The sequence below is a fragment of the Leptonychotes weddellii genome, chromosome 11 (assembly GCF_054177405.1).
Source record: "Leptonychotes weddellii isolate Sample4059 chromosome 11, ASM5417740v2, whole genome shotgun sequence".
NCBI classification, from domain to species: Eukaryota; Metazoa; Chordata; class Mammalia; order Carnivora; family Phocidae; genus Leptonychotes; species Leptonychotes weddellii.
This window is the reverse complement of record NC_138379.1, coordinates 45,125,970-45,143,700: the sequence shown is the minus strand read 5'-3', so window position 1 is coordinate 45,143,700 and position 17,731 is coordinate 45,125,970. Positions and strand designations below refer to the sequence as shown.

Below are 17,731 nucleotides of genomic sequence, written 5' to 3'. Positions count from 1 at the left end.
AGTAGAGAAAGAGAGAGAGAGGGAGGAAAGGAAGGAAGAAAGGAGCAGACATGTCAGTGGAGTATCAAATTAGATTTGAAAATAAAGAAATTCCTGGGGTGCCTGAGTGGCTGAGTCAGTTAAGCAACTGACTCTTGGTCTCAACTCAGGTCATGATCTTATGGGTCATGAGACTGAGCCTCACTTTAGGCTTCCCACTCAGCAGGGAGTCTGCTTGATATTCTCTCCCTCTGCCCCTCCCCCTATGCACATTCTCTTGTGCGCTCTCCCTCTGCTTCTAAAATAAACAAACAAACAAACAAACAAACCAATCTTGAAAAAAAAAAGAAAGAAAATAAATAAATAAATTCCAGGAATTAGAATAAAGGTAGCAAAGATGTAGACTGTATAGGATGAATTAGTGTGACTTCCCAGGGCCTGAGATGCTTGAGGAATGAAGTACTGGAGAGTGAGTCATGGGTTCTTTAAGAGGATTTGGTTTGGAAAGAAGCAGGATACCTCTTCTCCCAATCATTGGGACATGTAGGAAGGATCTCGTAATGGCAATAAAGAGATAAAGTGGAGAGCAGACTAGATGAGAAAACTCTCTACAGGCATTCTTGATTTGCTTAGAAAAATTAGGTATATTTCTTCTATAGAAAAAGTTTGGTAGGGTCTGTAGGGTCATACAGAGAATACAACTTCAGAGTAACAGAATTTCAGAGAATCTCAGCATTCTGTTAAGGTCGAGCTCTAGATTTTTCTGAGAGAAGTTAAACAACAACAACAATAACAACCCTATCTTTCACAACTGGTTAAGAACAAAAGTAGAGAAAACCCTTGTTGAGGCTTACTGTCATGAGGTAAGTAAAGGGTTGATTGGGAATAAGAGTAGGAAGCGAGGAAGCAGGAAAAGGACAGGCTGTTTGTGTGGGCAGTGGTTAATCAAGAGGTCACTGAGTCCACATTGTGCAGACAGGCCAGACCTGCCAGCAAGGGATTGGTGTCCAGTGATAGGAGTGATCATGCTTAATAGCCTAGTAACCCTCAACATACTACCCCCTTTTCCTAGAGCGAACAGACTTTTGAGAATGAGGACATCCACTCTACTAAATGCCAATGCGAACTTCTCTACATTCCTGCTGATGGGCTTCCCAGGCCCTGGATGGGCTCACCACTGGATCTCACTACCCATTTTTATAGGATACTTGGTGGCCCTCGTAGGTAATGCTACCATCTTGCATCTGGTACAAACTGACCCTTTGCTCTAGCAGCCCATGCACTACTTCTTGGCCATCCTGGCTGTGACAGACTTGGGCCTGTGCATGTCCATGCTGCTCTCAGTGTTGGGCATGCTGTGGTTTGATGCCCGGATGGTGGGTCTGGTGCCCTGTGCTCTGCAGCAGCACTTCCTTCACTCCTTGTCCTTCATGGAGTCAGCCATGCTCTTTGCTATGGCTCTGGACCACATGGTGGCCATCTGGTTCCCACTGCGCTATGCATCTGTGCTCTCGGGTCCTCGTGTGGCACTGGCCAGGGCTGTGCTGGGCATGTGCAGTCCTGCCATCACCAGGGCACCCTCACTGAACCTGCTGAAATCTGACTACTGTCGCCCAGGGGCGCTCTCCCATGCCTACGGCCTTCACCAGGACATGATCCGCCTGGCCTACTCCGACTAACACGCTTCAACAGACTCTGGACTGTGCATCATCATGCTGGCCATGGGCTTGAATGTCCTTTTCATCCTACTGTCCTACACTGTCATCCTCTGCACTGTGTTGGCCATCACCTCTGCCGGGGAGAGGCTGAAGGCCCTCAACACCTGTGTCTCACACATCTTGGCTGTGCTCTGCTTCTGTGTGACTATACTAGGCCTGTCCATCATGCACAGATGTGGGCACCACACCTTGCCCTTGGTGCACATCCTCACGGGCACTGTCTCTGTGCTCTTCAGTGCACAGAGTCTCAGTGTCTCTGTTATCTATAGCATCAAGACCCAGCAGATCCACAGGGCCATCCTCAAGGTAGTTTCACTGGGCAAGATGCAGTGAGACACTGGCAATGAACTATAGCAATTCAAAGTAGGGAATGAGTTAATGCTTCTTTATAAAGTCTTCATACACAAAGCAAGTTCTGTATACCCACTTTAATTTGATCAATTGATTATACATCATGAATTAACTCTAATGTCAAAATCAAATAAAGTCTATGCTCATTACTACTTATGTATATACTTATAAATATATAACAATTCTATACATAGAATTATTATATATATATATTTTACTTAAATGTTTACATGTTCAAAGTGATTTTTATATTTGCTCTTCTACTGATTTGGTAGAACTCTAATTCCATAATAATGTCATTAATGATAAGTTACTCTGGTGATGTGGAGAGTTAAATCATCACTTCACATTTTTTGGATTAACAAATGAGTTTGCCACCATTTTCAAAATATAATAATTCTATTATATACATTCATCAGGGATAACTTTATTGTAAATCTAAGAGGAACTTTCCAGTGTTGCTTTTTTTTTGTCCATATCATAGTCTGGGACAGAACTAAGTCCAAGGGAGGCATAAAAGCCTAACTTATAGGGCGCCTGGGTGGCACAGTCGTTTAAGCATCCAACTCTTGATTTCAGCTCAGGTCATGATCTCAGGGTCATGAGAGTGAGCCCTGAGTCCAGCTCCATGCTGGTCATGGAGCCTGCTTAGGATTTTCTATTTCCTTCTCCCTCTGTCCCCCACCCCCCACCTTCACTCACATGCACTCTTTCTCTCTCTCAAAAAAAGCCTAATTTATAACCAGAATGAGAAAAATTGGGGCTCACAGTGTGTCAGATCTGTAGGTAGTTATATGACAGAAGTGTGTCCTTGAGTTGCTAACCTAAGGAAAGAACCCCAGATCTGAGTACAAGATGCATATTCAACAGGCCACTTAGATCATACTTTGCCTGTTTCAGTACAAGGCAATTTCTGCTGTCCCCAAAGGACACAGGAATGTCACTGACCAATAAGGTTTAGGATATAAAACATATAAGACAATTGTCAAAGTATTTTAGAAATATTTTTAAGCAACCATATACTGCCATACAAATACATAAGATTATTGAGAAATGCAAGACATTCATGCACACATACAGATATGAATGGATAGTCACTTGCACCTTTTACTCAGATCTGAGGGTTCTTTCCTTGGGTTAGTGATTCAAGGACACACCTCTGTCATATCACCACCTACATGAATGTACATTCAATGGTAAATACATTCATGGGAAGCTATACCTGCTCATAGATTCATGCAAACTTGCAAACAGAATTCTACATCAAGGAACATGGTTATGTATACATCTACACACACATGCACACACATGCGCACACACGTGCACACTCATGTGTTTAGATGCACACTTACATTAATTTACGCACTTGCAAATGCACATAAAAGCATGCTCACACAGACATGTATATCCACACATCCACACACTCAGGCACATCTTGCATATTTTCTCAGAATCTGACTTCTGGTTCCCCAGAGAGCATCTCCTGGGATCTTTGCTCTTGGCCCAATTATTCCTGCAGGCCTCAAGGCAACATGTTCTTCTGAGGTTTGTTTGCTTGTGTCTCCCAAGGGACTGACTGGCAAAATTAAGGAAGTAGAAGGCTAGTTCTGAAGTCACAATAAATAAGAAGGCCAGTCAGCCCCTGCTTCCAGGTAGTGAGCTGGAGACCAGGCCTGAGATCTGCTACCTTGAAGGGCAGGTGGGCCTTCATAGAGGAGGAATGGAGTTGGCCTGGAAGTCCAGCCTATGGGATCAGGTGGATGGGAAATCTGTTCAAGTGAGCCGAACCTGGGGTTTGCTTTCGGAGATGCAGCTTGTTTCCAGCACAGGTTTTATGTTCCCCTTCCCTCATGTCATGAAAGACACCTCCCAGCAGGATGCGGACTTTTATCCAGAAAGCCTCACTGTAGCAGAGAAACACTTGATCTGTTTTATTCAACTCTTCTCTGTTAATTCAGGAAAACCGGGGCAGGGAAACCTCCATTTTGTCCCCAAATCCAAATATTTTTAAACTAGATATGTAATTCTCTTTTTAAAATCTATCTTTGTTTCTTAGACCTATTTACCCTCCTCTCCTTCACCTTCCATGCCAATAGTCCTTGTCCCCTCCATCCAGGCAGGCAGCCACATAGACTGTCACTCTTGAACCCAGCTCCTCGATGACCTGTGCTTTTCACGGTCCTTCCTCCCTGTCTGGCTGACGCATTCCCACTCCCATCCCTTTTATTACCACGGGCTTCCTTGTACCACTTTTGTTCAAGCTTCCTTGTTCTCCTCTTTAACTGCAGTTTTGCCAGTGTGACTTGGCAAGTCACTTAAAAAGCCAATTTCTCATTCTCCCAAGTTGTAAAATGTGTATGAGTGGGTCATTTTGAGTATTTTGAGTATTTTGAGGATAAGTCAGATGACCTCTATATGAAGATAACATATACAGGGTACCCTTCCAGACTACCTGATACATCGTACTAAATCAATGTGATTTCTTTTCTTTTCTTGTAATTCTAAGTAAGAATTACCAAATTCTAAGTAAGCATTACCTTTTCCCTACCAAACACCAGACTTAAACCTCTTCTTAAAATATTTCCCTCTCAGCACACACACCTCTTTCATCAGCATCAATCTCTGAGTTCCTACAATAACAGTTCTTCCTATACAATGAAGTAAAAGGATATTACATGATTTTTCTGTCTTCAGAGAGGCTCTCATTTGATAGAAGAAGACAAAGTTCTTCCCCAGCTTCCTGCCCCAAGCCCCAACCTAGACTATATCACCATATATCAATATGTACTTAATTCCTGTTCCCTGCCTCCCTGTACCCTTTCCCTTTTATTAAGTCCTGGTGACATGCTCAAAATATAGCCTCTACGCCTGTTTTGGAAATGCTTACAGACAACTAGGAGAAGGCACACAAACAACTAAATGGCAACACAGGGAACGGAGTGCTAGATTAGAGGGAGATGCTGCTGTAGAAAGTGATTAACCACATGCCCTAGTGAGGAAGACATCACAGGACTGACATCTGAGGCAGATGTTCTCAAACAAGGGTTCAGGTTGTATTTGTTTTAAAACATAATTTTTAGTTGAGCTCAATGCTAAAGTGCTTAAGAAAGGGAAGGCAGAAAAGAAAAGCAAACAATAACAAAAACAAAATGAAAACCACAGGAATGAACAGGAGGGAAAAGAGGAGTTAGGGTGTGTCAGGATTTGCAGACAAATGAAGTTAAGGAGGTGGATCTCATGGGAGTTTTGTCGGTATTAGGAAGTGTGTCATTCAAAGAGGATGCATGCATGAGCTATGAAGTATTTGCCTTTCATCTTAAACAGTGGCAGGGGAACAAAAAAATCACTGTTCCTCTCACTAATTCAAATTAATGGATGATGTTCAGAAGCCACTGACTTCCTCTCCACCAGACCATTTTGAAGCACCAGGGACACCATATTTTAGAATCAGTTTCCTTTTGCCTTTCCACGCAGGCTTTCAGAAGCCATCAGCACTATTGAGGTGGGCCATCATGTATAAAAAGACTTGTTTTGGAGGTGCCTGGGTCAGTTAAGTGTCCAACTTTTGGTTTCAACTCTTGGTTTTGGCTCAGGTCATGATCTCAGGGTCATGAGATCGAGCCCTGTGTCGGGCTCCACGCTCGGCGTGGAGTCTGCTTGGGATTCTCTCTCTCCTTCTGCCCTTCCCTCAGTTCTCTCCCCTTTACTCCCATGCTCTCTCTCTCCCTCCCCTCCTCAAATAAATAAAGAAATAAATAAAGTTTGCAGATGTTCTCCATACATTCATTTTCCATCATGGAGTCAGGAGTTCTGCTGGCCATGTCTGTGGACCACTTTGTGGCCATCTACAACCCACTGAGGTACACTGCCATCCTGACCAGCCCCGTATTACTGCTACTGGTGCTGCACTTGGACTGAAGAGTGTGATGTTCATGTTCCCACTGCCCTTCCTCCTGAAACATCTGCCCTTCTGTGGCCACAATGTCCTCTCCTACTCCTACTGCCTTCACTCAGATCTAATCCAGCTGCCCTGCGGGGATACGCGTCCCAACAGTATTCTGGGGCTCTGCATCGTTACTTCGACTTTTGGGCTGGACTTGCTGCTCATCGTCCTCTCTTATGTGCTGATCCTCTGCACGGTGCTGGGCATGACCTCTGGGGAGGGACGGCAGAAGGCCCTCAACACATGCATGTCACATATCTGTGTGGTGCTTGTGTACTACGTGCCCATGATCAGCGTGGCTCTGGTACACCGCTTCATGAAGCACGCTGCACCTGCTGTCCGTCTACTCCTGGCCAGTGTCTATCTTCTGGTGCCTCCTGTGCTCAATCCCATCATTTCCAGTGTTAAGACAAAGCAGATTTGCCAGGGGCTAATCCAACTCTTTCTTCCAAGAAAATAATAAGGGCGTTAGGGCTGTTGGGATGGTTACCCACAAGCCAGTCCTTTTCATCACGAAACGTGGTCCAGGGAAGCACAGAATGCTTGATAAGGCTGCATGTTGATGAATGTATTGAGAATTCACATTTCATACATGAGAGGTAATAATCTAAATCAGCATTGTATATTATTTTGTCAGCTACTTTGTTATATGTGTCAACTTAAAATGTACCTACTTTTTAATCCAGAAATTCCAGTTCTTAGCACTGCCCTAGATTTATACTCTGAGGTTTGTTTATGAACACATACTTGAATAAGAATTTTCACTTAGGCAAGGTTTGAAATAAAATAATAGTAATAAAAAAAAACCTAACTGGCCATCAATAAGTAGTTAAATGAGTTGGGATCTGTCCATACTATAGAGTATTTTACATTGTGAAAAAGATTTAGATCGATAGGTATTCAAGGTTTAAGCAAGAGATAGCAAGATCCACACTCATGTATTTGAGAACACTTTTTATAAAACAATGTAATCATATAAAATATCACTTAGTTTATATATTTAAAAATACATGCTAAATTGATAACAATAATAGCTTCTTTTGGAGGAGACTGATAGTGAAGAGAGGAACAAAAGGAATTCTCATTTAATCTATACTATTTAAAAAAAATAAGAATAAGGCATTCCACAATTTCCTTCATTATAAAAATATATAGCATTATGTATATATACATATATTTAAGTTTATACTGAAAACCTGTTCAAACTTTAGAACAATTAGAAGCAAACTAGGTACTAAGAACAAAGCCCTATAATTGAGAATAAGCCCAGAAGGAATAGTTTTGTATATCAGGAATCTGTACGGTTCTTGGGGAATGCTGACTGAGGAATAAAACTAATTCCTCCTACTAAGACCTCATTGGAAAAACCTATTGTACATGGGCATTGAGATGGTGAAGTGGAAAGCAGAGAGCATAATTTGCTAATGCTAAATATCCTTAGTCAGCTTGAGAATTTGAATGTGAGGTTCCAGAAGCTGTGCTGAGTCGAAGTCATTGCACATGGAGTGTTCATAGGGAAACATGGAAGGGGCAGATTCTGAAAGGCATGTTTTCTTCGTAGGGGCCTGGATTTACAAATTCTCTCCCCCTCACAAGACAAGCTGTCTCCCTGCTTGAATTCTAATTGCACTTTTCCCTTCTTGTTGTTTGTCTCATACCACACATCACAATTGTAATCAAGTAATTATCTTTATACTGCTTTGTACTGTTTTATTTTTCTCTGTCCAGTACATTTTAAGTTCAGTAAGGTAGGACGATGTCTTTTTGTTCACTCGGAATGTACTAGCTATTCAATAAATGCTTGGTGATGAACAAATTAATTATTTAATGAATTAATACAAGTCTACAAATATTTCCTTGACCCTTATGTTTTTCTGTGTGCATGAACCCCATTTGATGACACTGTATCCCTATTACTCTTTTTCTCCCCTCTGTTTCTGTATTGACTACTATTTTTCTCCCTCTCTTACTTTTTCAGGTTCTCTTTCTAATGTCAAAAGATATGCGCCTGGCAGACACTAAGTCCTTTAACTTCTCAGTAAAACATTAATGGTCTCAATGCAAAATTCATCCTCAGTCACAACACATGCACTTAAGTTAAACATTCCCAGTAACATTTGGGAGACTCTAGGCAAGATGCACGTGTGTTTTAATCTTAATCATATATGTAAAAACTATGGTAATATTTTAGATGTGGTATGTGAGATATGAATGATTACATTTGGAAGCCATAAGAGACTCTTAATCTCAGGAAACAAACTGAGGGTTGCTGGAGTGGAGGGGGGTGGGAGAGATGGGGTGGCGGGGTGCTGGACATTTGGGAGGGTAGGTACTATGGTGAGCACTGTGAATCGTGTAAGACTGATGAATCACAGACCTGTACCCCTAAACAAATAATACATTATATGTTAATTTAAAAAAAAGAAAGTTTGAAAATAGGGAGGGGATGTGTGAGGGTGTTGTCAAAGTGATAAATGTTGCAATATGTTTTACGAATCTACACAACTCTTTAAGGTAGATTGTTCACATTATACAAGGGATGATAGGTTATGAGAAGAGATTTGAATTCACCTACATATATGTATGATTTAAAATTCTTCATCCTTAAATGCCTTGGTAATCTGCCTCAAAATGCAGTGAAGACTAGTTCGGACTGAAGATTTGAGTATGGGTTTCTTTTTTCTTACAGGTTTTATAAAAATATTTTTACAAGCTTTCATACATATAGTTTCTTTCTTTTTCTCATGAGAATATCTTCATGCAGCTCATAATTCTATTCTTTTTTTTTTTCCCCTTGTAAGCATATCCACTCTGCTTAGTCATTATTCTCCCTCTTCCATCTCTACCCACACAAGAGGGTCACCCCCTGGGGGAGGTTACCTGATGACCACTAACACTGTGGCTTTTTTCTCTCTTCCTCGGGCACACTGGAATCCAGGTTAGCATCTCATGGTGTGTTTATGTTACTCCCTGCCCAGAATAGGGAGCTTCAGAGAAGACTAGGAGTAAAAACTCTTTCTGTCTTCCATAAAACTGTGTCCCTTCCATAACCTACAACCTTCCTGTATCGCCTTCTACACTGAAGATGTTCTGATTAGTGGCTTATAACTCAAGAATAACTGTATGCCTCTTATTAGTCTCAAATATCCATTTATACACCTGTCTTACTCCAATAAATTTACAAAGTTCTCACCTGAGCCATTTGTCTAGGTATTGGAAGAAAGCACTCCAAATCTACAGACTCTTCTGCCTGATGTACACCATAAATCTCTTCACCTCACTTACACTGAACATGCCTTGTCTAAATTCAAGTTCATGATCCTGAATATTTTGCCACTCCCTGAGATCAAGATATTTTCCCAATCTATTTACTGTGTCAGATAACTTCTTCTTCAGCATACCAAGAGCTGTACCAAATACATTTCTTCTAGATGTTCTCTAGGTACTCTGCCTACATGGGTTTAGTTATTCTGATGGTCATTTCAGCAGATCACTTTTTGGCATTCGGTAATCCACTTTTGTGCCCAAACATTTGAACACTTCCCTGCGTTATTGAATAGGATATTGCCTTGGAGTCTTGGGTATCTGGTGTTCACATTCCTAGTTTTTATATGGAAGGTACCCACAGGTACTTCTCCACTGGCATTTGTCATCTATTATCTGTTACCACCTCTATCCACGTGCTGGATTCATTGCTCATTGTGATCTGCACCTACTGATTTTTTGTAAGATTCTAGAAATTGTTTCTGTGGTAAAATGGCAGAAGGCCCTGATATCTGCATGTTCTTGTACTTAGTGTTGATAATCATTTTCTTCCAGTTGCACCACTTTGGACAGCTTGAACAGTGTCTGTACTTCTATAGGCTGCTATTGTCAATGCCTTCTTCTCTCTCTTCTTCAATCCACCCCAATACCTACAGCATCAGATTCAAGAGAGGTGCAATAACATTTTGATTGTTAGTGTGAAAAGAAGTTAGGGCATATTAGACTAAAGAGGACCTTCGTGTTACAGAGTCTTGGATCATTCTGGACTATAGTGACGCCACTTTGGGGTATTCAGACTTGTGTATGACTTTGTGTTACCACTACTGATTTTAAGCTATAGTGGATGGAGGAGGGTAAGAGAAAAGAGTCTTCCTTCACATGAAAAAATAAGGCCTTAAAGCAAAAGAAAAAGTGAAGTGGAATAGAAACTTGAACCGAGGCTTTCCTGGGTGGAGAGAACAACAGTATCCTTAACATTAAATATCTCAGAAACAAATCAAGTATCCCTGGAGAAGGAATGGCATGGTCCCATGAAGTTTTATGACATAGATTTATTTAATGAGATTTCCTGGGTCAATGTATGCACATAGCTAATATTCTGAGGCCACTCCCTTTTTCCTTTAAATACCCTACCCCACCTCACAAATTAGGTGAATCCAAAATATGAATATAGATTAATGGCCAACAAAAAAATTTTGGATAATTTTTTTACTGCAAGCTTTATCTGGATTTTTTTCAGATCAAAGTGATTTTTCTTATTATAACTCATCTACTGATTTAAATAAAGTCCAGGTCTCTTCATGATTCTAATCTGAATGTGATAAATTAATATAAAATAATATAATATTACTTTAAGCTTTCTATATTCCTGGAATGGCTTTAGACCCCTTACATATTTGTACTGAACTTTTATTTTTAAAAAATTATCACTCATCTTGGAAATTGAGGATTAGGGAAAATTAGTTTCTAACTGTGAAAGATTTTTTTAATATAATATTAAAATTTTCTCTTGGAAAGTAAAAGATAAAGTGTCATACTAAATATATTTAGGTTATTAGAGAAAAAAAATTTCGTTTTTTGTAATGGTGTGCGAAACAAGAGAAATACCTTCTAACATTTTTCAAACTTATTATTAAAATTGGTTCAAATTTAACCATTAGAAAAAGCCTAGGATTTGCTTTTGTCTTTGAATCATGACTAGTTTCAGAAATGGTCATGAGTGAGGATGTGGAATTGAGCTTCTCTATTCATCATCCAAGAAGCCAGTGGGTGTAAATAAGCATTGCATACCTGCTCTTTTTCTCACTCCAAGACATATATCTACAATATCTCTTGGACTGAAGACCAGGGCATTTACTCTGTTACAAAGAGATAATTATCAGGATGCATTATATTATGTGTTTGCTAAGAACGGGGGGTGACTCCCCTTTAGGCTATGCCTAATGTATAATTTAATTTTTTAATAAATGGAAATTTATGTACACCAGGAGCCCTAGGCAACATTTAAATGTGTTTGTCCTGTTTCTTATTTTTCTACTTAATTTCCTAGGAAACAAAGTTGTAAAATTGTCTTATTTCTAGCCCTCTACTTACAGAAGTTGTGGTTTATCCCAGGGTGTCCAAGCAGACGTACACTCCACATTTTAGCAACAAACACAGTTTGGCCCATATCTGAACATCTCCTTCAAAGAAGATAGGAATGAGCTGTTCTAATCCTTTTTATAATTCTGCTGATGCAGAGATGATTGGCAGTGCTCACATCTATGTGGCAACTTTATTATGTTTTATTGACTTAGGTTGAAAGGGCAAGTTTCCCTGCCTCTGAGAACAAACTTAAATTTGTGGGCATTTAAGACATATTTTACATTGTAAGAAATACTCATGGAAAATGACTTGTCAAACTAAGTTTTAGGTGGTTTTAAGAAACTGAGGGAATTTGTACTACTACAGAGTTCTGGTATATGGTAAGAAATCGTAGTTCTTCATGTGCAGGAATAATCTACTCAACCTGAAATAAATACCACACAGCTAGAAATTAACATTGTGGGTTATTTTTGTTTGTTTTTGCTTTTGTTTTAGGATGGTTTGTTCGTTCATTTGCTTTGATCTATCACACATCAAGCCCATGAGGCCAACTTTATCAGGTCCAAAAGACCTGATTTCCTTTTTTAAGATAACAGGTATCTCACTGTTGTCCCATTGCTAGCATTTTCATTTTTGTCAAAAACAAAATTACAGAATGTTTTCAAAAAACAAAAGCAAGGAAAAATGAAAAGGATTTTCTCTAAAGAAGCTTATATCTTAAAGATAGATAGAAAGATAGATAAATAGATGATAGATAATTCTGGCTAAAGTAAGAAAGAGAATACATGATTAAATGGATCATCTTAAAATGCACATAATTTACGTAAAATTAAATTCTATACATACGGCACGAATGCATTTGTGCTAGAGTAAAATGTGTGTAGTGTGTGTTTATATATGGAAAAATTTTATGTGAAATGTGAAGTTCCAAAAGTATACTATGTCTGATACTCAACATTCAAACTCCCTCATTCTCTTATTCACACTAGATTTATTTGACTTTAGTAAAGCCACGTCTCACTCAGTCCCTGCATTTTCTCCAAGTCTGTCAGCTCACTGCTGACTTCATTCATATCTGAATCTAATCTATTCACATATCATTTAGTGCATTTGCACACCAATCACACAAAACTCTTTTCTCTCTAGTTAAACCAGCAGCACAAAAAGTACATTTTAAGAACTTTTAAAAGTCCTATAAAAATGGGTCATAGTGAATTTTCAAGCCAAGTCTTCTTTTTTTTTTTTCCTTTTTGGTCAGAAAATTAGCCAATGAACCAGCCATCCACAAATAATCGAAACTCATTGATTGGTCCAGCAATTTTAAATCCTCTTTAACACTGATCTGGAAATGCTCGCTCTCTGCCAGTACTCTCTAGTCATCTTGTGCTGGTGATCAATCTTTCTGATCAATCTCCTCCTCCCCTGCCCCCAACCCAAACTGAAAACTTTTCTCACAAGAGCTTAATCCCTTGGATTTCATCATCTCCTTTTATTAAACACCCTTAATATTTTATGGATACCATCAACTCTGTGCCCTGTTCCTTACTCGTTATCTGCATGTTTGTAAAAGTGACAGCCGATGACCATAAGTAGATTAATATATTATTTTTCCAAGATACAATTGTCCTATAATTGTTACAATCATAGCTAATCCTTATAATGCACTTTTTATAAGTCAGACACTTTTGTACACAATTTACATATGTTAATTATTTTATTCTTATAGTAGACGTTTACTATTATTATGCTCATCTCAAATAGGTACTGACTCTGCTGTTGCTTTTTTCCCTTAAGGGCCCCTCGACATTGAGAAGGAGTGATGAAATTTTCTGGGTACTTCTCAGGGAAACAAGTCCCTCTCCATCAGGAAAGATCATTATTAATAGAAATTTGGGTATAATCTGAGTTTGACTGATCCCTTCTGAGGATACCTGAGAAAGGAGACAGAAAGTGTGGGCATGCTGACAGTCACTGGTTGTTAAAGGTTCCCATTCAATATTCAGAACCACTCTGAGGTAGGTGTCAACACCTCTATCTTTAAAAATAAAGAAAGGAGCTTTATAAAGCTTAAGTAGGTAAAGTTGTCCTGCATATAGCATTCACCTCCACCTCTGTCCACTTCCAGGAATATAGTATTTACTGCACCATACTCTCCTTCCTTCCTTCCTTCCTTCCTGCTGACCTGTTGTGTTCCACTGTGTATTACAGTGGGCTTTGGATTAAACAATCCCCTTTTTTCCTCCTCAAACCTGTAATATTCTTGTCATATGAATCTGAAACTGAGGGGAATTATTGCCTTTTAATATAATTTTATTTTTATTTTTATTTTTTTTAAAGATTTTATTTATTTATTTGAGAGAGAGAGAATGAGAGAGAACACATGAGAGGGGATAGGGTCAGAGGGCAAAGCAGACTCCCTGCCGAGCAGGGAGCCCGATGCGGGACTCGATCCAGGGACTCCAGGATCATGACCTGAGCCGAAGGCAGTCGTTTAACCAACTGAGCCACCCAGGCGCCCGCCTTTTAATATAATTTTAAAAGAGACTTTGAAGGCTCTTGAAGGAGCCTTGCTTGGCTGGGGAGACTTTGAAGGTCAAGGAAAGAAAGGATGCAAAGAAGCAAAAGGGATAAAAACAGAGAGAGAGCGAGCAAGAGAGAGAGCGCACATGGAGAGCCAGAGAAGACTGCTGATAACAGGATAGGAAAGACCTTAGTTGCAAGTCTCCCTCGAGATTTGTTTCTTCCAATATCAGGTCATCAGGGTGGTGTAAACTAGAAATAGGGAGCAGTGGGATCAAGGGTGCAGTGAGGCCACACACAGGAGAAACAGCTGCTCAGCCCAGAGGCACACCAACTTTGGTCCACTGAAAAAGTTAAGAAAGACACGTTGGGCTTTGGGAGGAGAGGAGAGAAGATAAGTTCCCCATAGCTAGTGGGGAATGTTAGTGTTCTCCAAGTCCTTCAGCAGTGGGAAGTTCTGACATGTGTGATCATGTCTTGAGGTCAATAACTTGTCCCTGAATGTCCCTACCTGAAGTTTTAGCTCAACCCACTGCAGTTTCTCCTAAGCTAACGCTTGCTGAGGTGACCACATCAGACCATGGTAGGTGCACAGGGATGCTGTATTCGGGCAGGTGCTGGGCTTTGCTTTTATCATGTTTTCCTCTCATATTTTCATGAAAGTAAAATTTATGAAAACAAGCAATGACTTCATCCTAGCACATCAATAGTTTCATTCTCTCCATGTTTTCTCTCAGTCCTAGTCAGAGTGCAGTCCTAGGCACCCACTGCCACGGTCACTGGTTCCTGCATCACATCCCTGACCTCTCCGTTTAGCTAGGGAAAATTCGAATTCCTAAGGTCTCAGCTGAAACCTCACTTCTCAAGGAAAGCGTTCCCTGATTTTTAAGAATAAATTAGGTTTTTCCTTCTAGGTCCCTCCCATTATATCCTGAACATTTTTTTTTCTTTCTTTTTTTCCTTCCTTCCTTCCTTCCTACCTTCTCTCCTTCCTTCCTTTGCTTTTTTCTTTTTTGTAGCACTTAACATAATTGTAACTAGATTAGAGAGAGGGCTTCGCGTACGTGATGGTTGTGCCTACATATATGTGGGAGAGGGTATGTTCTTTGACACGTGGTTGAAAGTTGCAGAGATTTTATGAATAGGGCCAGGACTCTGTGTCGCCAGGGTCCCGTGTGATGCATGACACGACAGGTTGCTGGTTGCTTATAGGTGTGCATCCTCTCTGCGGTTTGCTGATGAGTGGAGGGAGTAAGTTAAATAGTAGTTTCTGACAATAACTGGGAAGACTTTTCCTTTGTAAGTAGCAATGGAATTGGCATAACTGAGAATGAAGATAAAACTTGGAACCAAGATAGAGAAGATCAAGTGCATGTAGAAAGGGCTGTTACAAATGCAAGACTTGGATGCGTTGTGTGTGGAGACTCATGCATGTGAAGGTTGAACACTGTAATTCTTCCATTTGTTTCTGAAAAGAAAGCTGCTTTGCCATTTATTATTTAAAAAACTTGCTCTGAATCCAGTTGTCTAATGGATCTGTATGAAGTTGGCTATGTCTGTGTGCTCTGGTCCCACAAAATACTATATAACTAGTGTGCTTGTAGTAGTTAATTCCACCACCTTTGTAAGATAATGAAATTAGTTTAATAAAATGAGTCACCCATGTATAATTTTTACTCATGTCAGTTCTTGATTGGGTACACCCTTAGCCTGCAGAGAAAAACTAAATAAAAACCAGCATGTAATAGTGAGGTTCCTGTAGGTTCAGCAGTGGCTGAGTGAGGAATCCTCATCAGGGAAGATGAAGACAAGATTTCAGCAAGTGTGGAAATATGTGCACGCACAAGTATGTGAGCAGGTGTGTGTGTGTGTGCGTGTGTTTGGATGAATTAATTGAAAATACTTCCAGAGGTCCTTCCTGCCCTGTCAGTCCAGGATCCTACTGTGATTCCTGTGCCATCTCAGACAGTGCTGAGCTTAATGTATAGCCAGTTTTAGGTGGTTTTCTCCTCCCCTCTGTTGCCTTCCTCCCCTACCAAGGAAAATCTTCCTTGAAAGTCTGTTTTGGTTCCCAATGTTGTTGCAGAGTATAACAGGTGTGTCTGAGTCAGAAAGAAGGTCCAATGGACCAGGTAGGTTGTCTTGGAGAACTGAGTTGAGAGATTGTGTGTATCATCATGACAGAATATTTTCATGAGCTTTAAAGTCTCCATGCAAATCCATCAACCTTGGTTCTTGCCTCATTCTGTCCTTTACACATAGTCTTTTCAGTTGCTTCCTAGTCCTTTCAAAACACAGAACAGCGAAACCTAGTGTGGATTCAAACTCCATTCTTTTCTTTATTTATTTTATTTTATTTATTTATTTATTTATTTATTTATTTATTTATTTGACAGAGAGAGACACAGTGAAAGAGGGAACACAAGCAGGGGGAGTGGGAGAGGGAGAAGCAGGCTTCCCATTGAACAGGGAGCCCAATGTGGGGCTCAATCCCAGCACCCCGGGATCATGACCTGAGCCAAAGGCAGACACTTAATGACTGAGCCACCCAGGCGCCCCAAACTCCATTCTTTTCTAGTTAATTTTCCAATCATTTGCTCCTGGCTCTGGTCACTGACACTTCTTAGTCTTGCTTTGGATCTCAATTATTCCATATGTCCACATTCATTCAACAGGTATTTTTAGTTGTTTTCACGTACTGTGCTTCTTGCCTTATATCCATATTTACCAATGATATCTTTGCCCACCAATTCCTGACATTAGTCCACACCTTAAAACTGAAATTGCCTACACATGCCTGTCTTCCAGCAGCTTTCTGAGACCAAGGCATGTGCACATCAAGACAAGACAGCCATTTCCCCTTGGAGATCCAAAGTGAAGTACAATTTAGAGGGATAATTTTCTATCAGCTTTGAACGTTACTCTGATGGAGACTGTAACCACCTTAAGACTGGGAATTTCCTGATGGTGGCCATCTTGTCAATTTTCAGGCAGGAGACCCATGGCCACCTAAATCTGTAAGCTTTGTTTTCTTCTTCCCTTCCCTCACTGTCCAGAAGTTTTTCTCCATTATAATGTGATCTCATTAACTTGTTTCTAATTTTAAGGTAGCACTGATCCCATGGGATGAGATTTCAACATGAAGAACTCCAATAGCTCTCTGGAGTTCTTACCTACAATGTTCATTCTGGTTGGCATCCCAGGGCTGGAGGCAGAGCACATCTGCATATCCATCCTCTTCTGCCTGATGTACATTATCATCTTCCTTGGGAATGGCACCATTCTTCATATCACCGTAACAGGCCCTGCCCTGCACCAGCCCATGTGCCTCTTTCTTGCTATGTTGGCCCTGGCTGAGGTTGGTGTTTCTGCATCTACTCTGCCTACAGTGCTAGGCATCTTCCTTTTTGGTATCACTGAGATTAGTTTTGATGCCTGCCTTTTTTTTTTTTTTAATTTTTTTTTATTCTTATGTTAATCCCCATACATTACATCATTAGTTTTAGATGAAGTGTTCCATGATTCATTGTTTGTGCATAACACCCAGTGCTCCATGCAGAATGTGCCCTCCTCAATACCCACCACCAGGCTAACCCATCCTCCCACCACCCTCCCCTCTAGAACCCTCAGTTTGTTTTTCAGAGTCCATGTCTCTCATAGTTCGTCTACCCCTCCGATTTCCCCCGCTTCATTCTTCCCCTCCCGCTACCTTCTTGTTCTTTTTTTTTTCTTAACATATATTGCATTATTTGTTTCAGAGGTACAGATCTGAGATTCAACAGTCTTGCACAATTCACAGCGCTTACCAGAGCACATACCCTCCCCAGTGTCTATCACTCAGTCATCCCATCCCTCCCACCCCACCCCCCAC

At 40.4% G+C, this 17,731-nt stretch overlaps 2 protein-coding genes and 1 pseudogene across 2 annotated transcripts in view; all 3 read left to right on the top strand.

Moving 5' to 3' along the window:
• The first annotated feature begins 731 nt into the window (after nt 1-731).
• LOC102725593 (olfactory receptor 51L1-like) lies at nt 732-2,030 on the top strand (annotated as a pseudogene).
• Nucleotides 2,031-5,816: 3,786 nt separating this feature from the next.
• Nucleotides 5,817-6,524, top strand: LOC145716060 (olfactory receptor 51I1-like). The gene is given in 2 exon segments (XM_081797430.1): nt 5,817-5,928; nt 5,931-6,524. Coding segments are annotated over 2 exon segments (633 nt in total). The 3' UTR covers nt 6,452-6,524.
• A 9,754-nt stretch (nt 6,525-16,278) lies between these two features.
• The window catches only part of LOC102746763 (olfactory receptor 51J1-like), a 3,065-nt gene continuing 1,612 nt past the window's right edge, over nt 16,279-17,731 (top strand). The window contains exon 1 of the mRNA XM_081797429.1: nt 16,279-17,293. Coding sequence (XP_081653555.1) covers nt 17,000-17,293 — 294 coding nt within the window. The 5' untranslated portion in view covers nt 16,279-16,999. The remainder of the gene's footprint in view (nt 17,294-17,731) is intronic.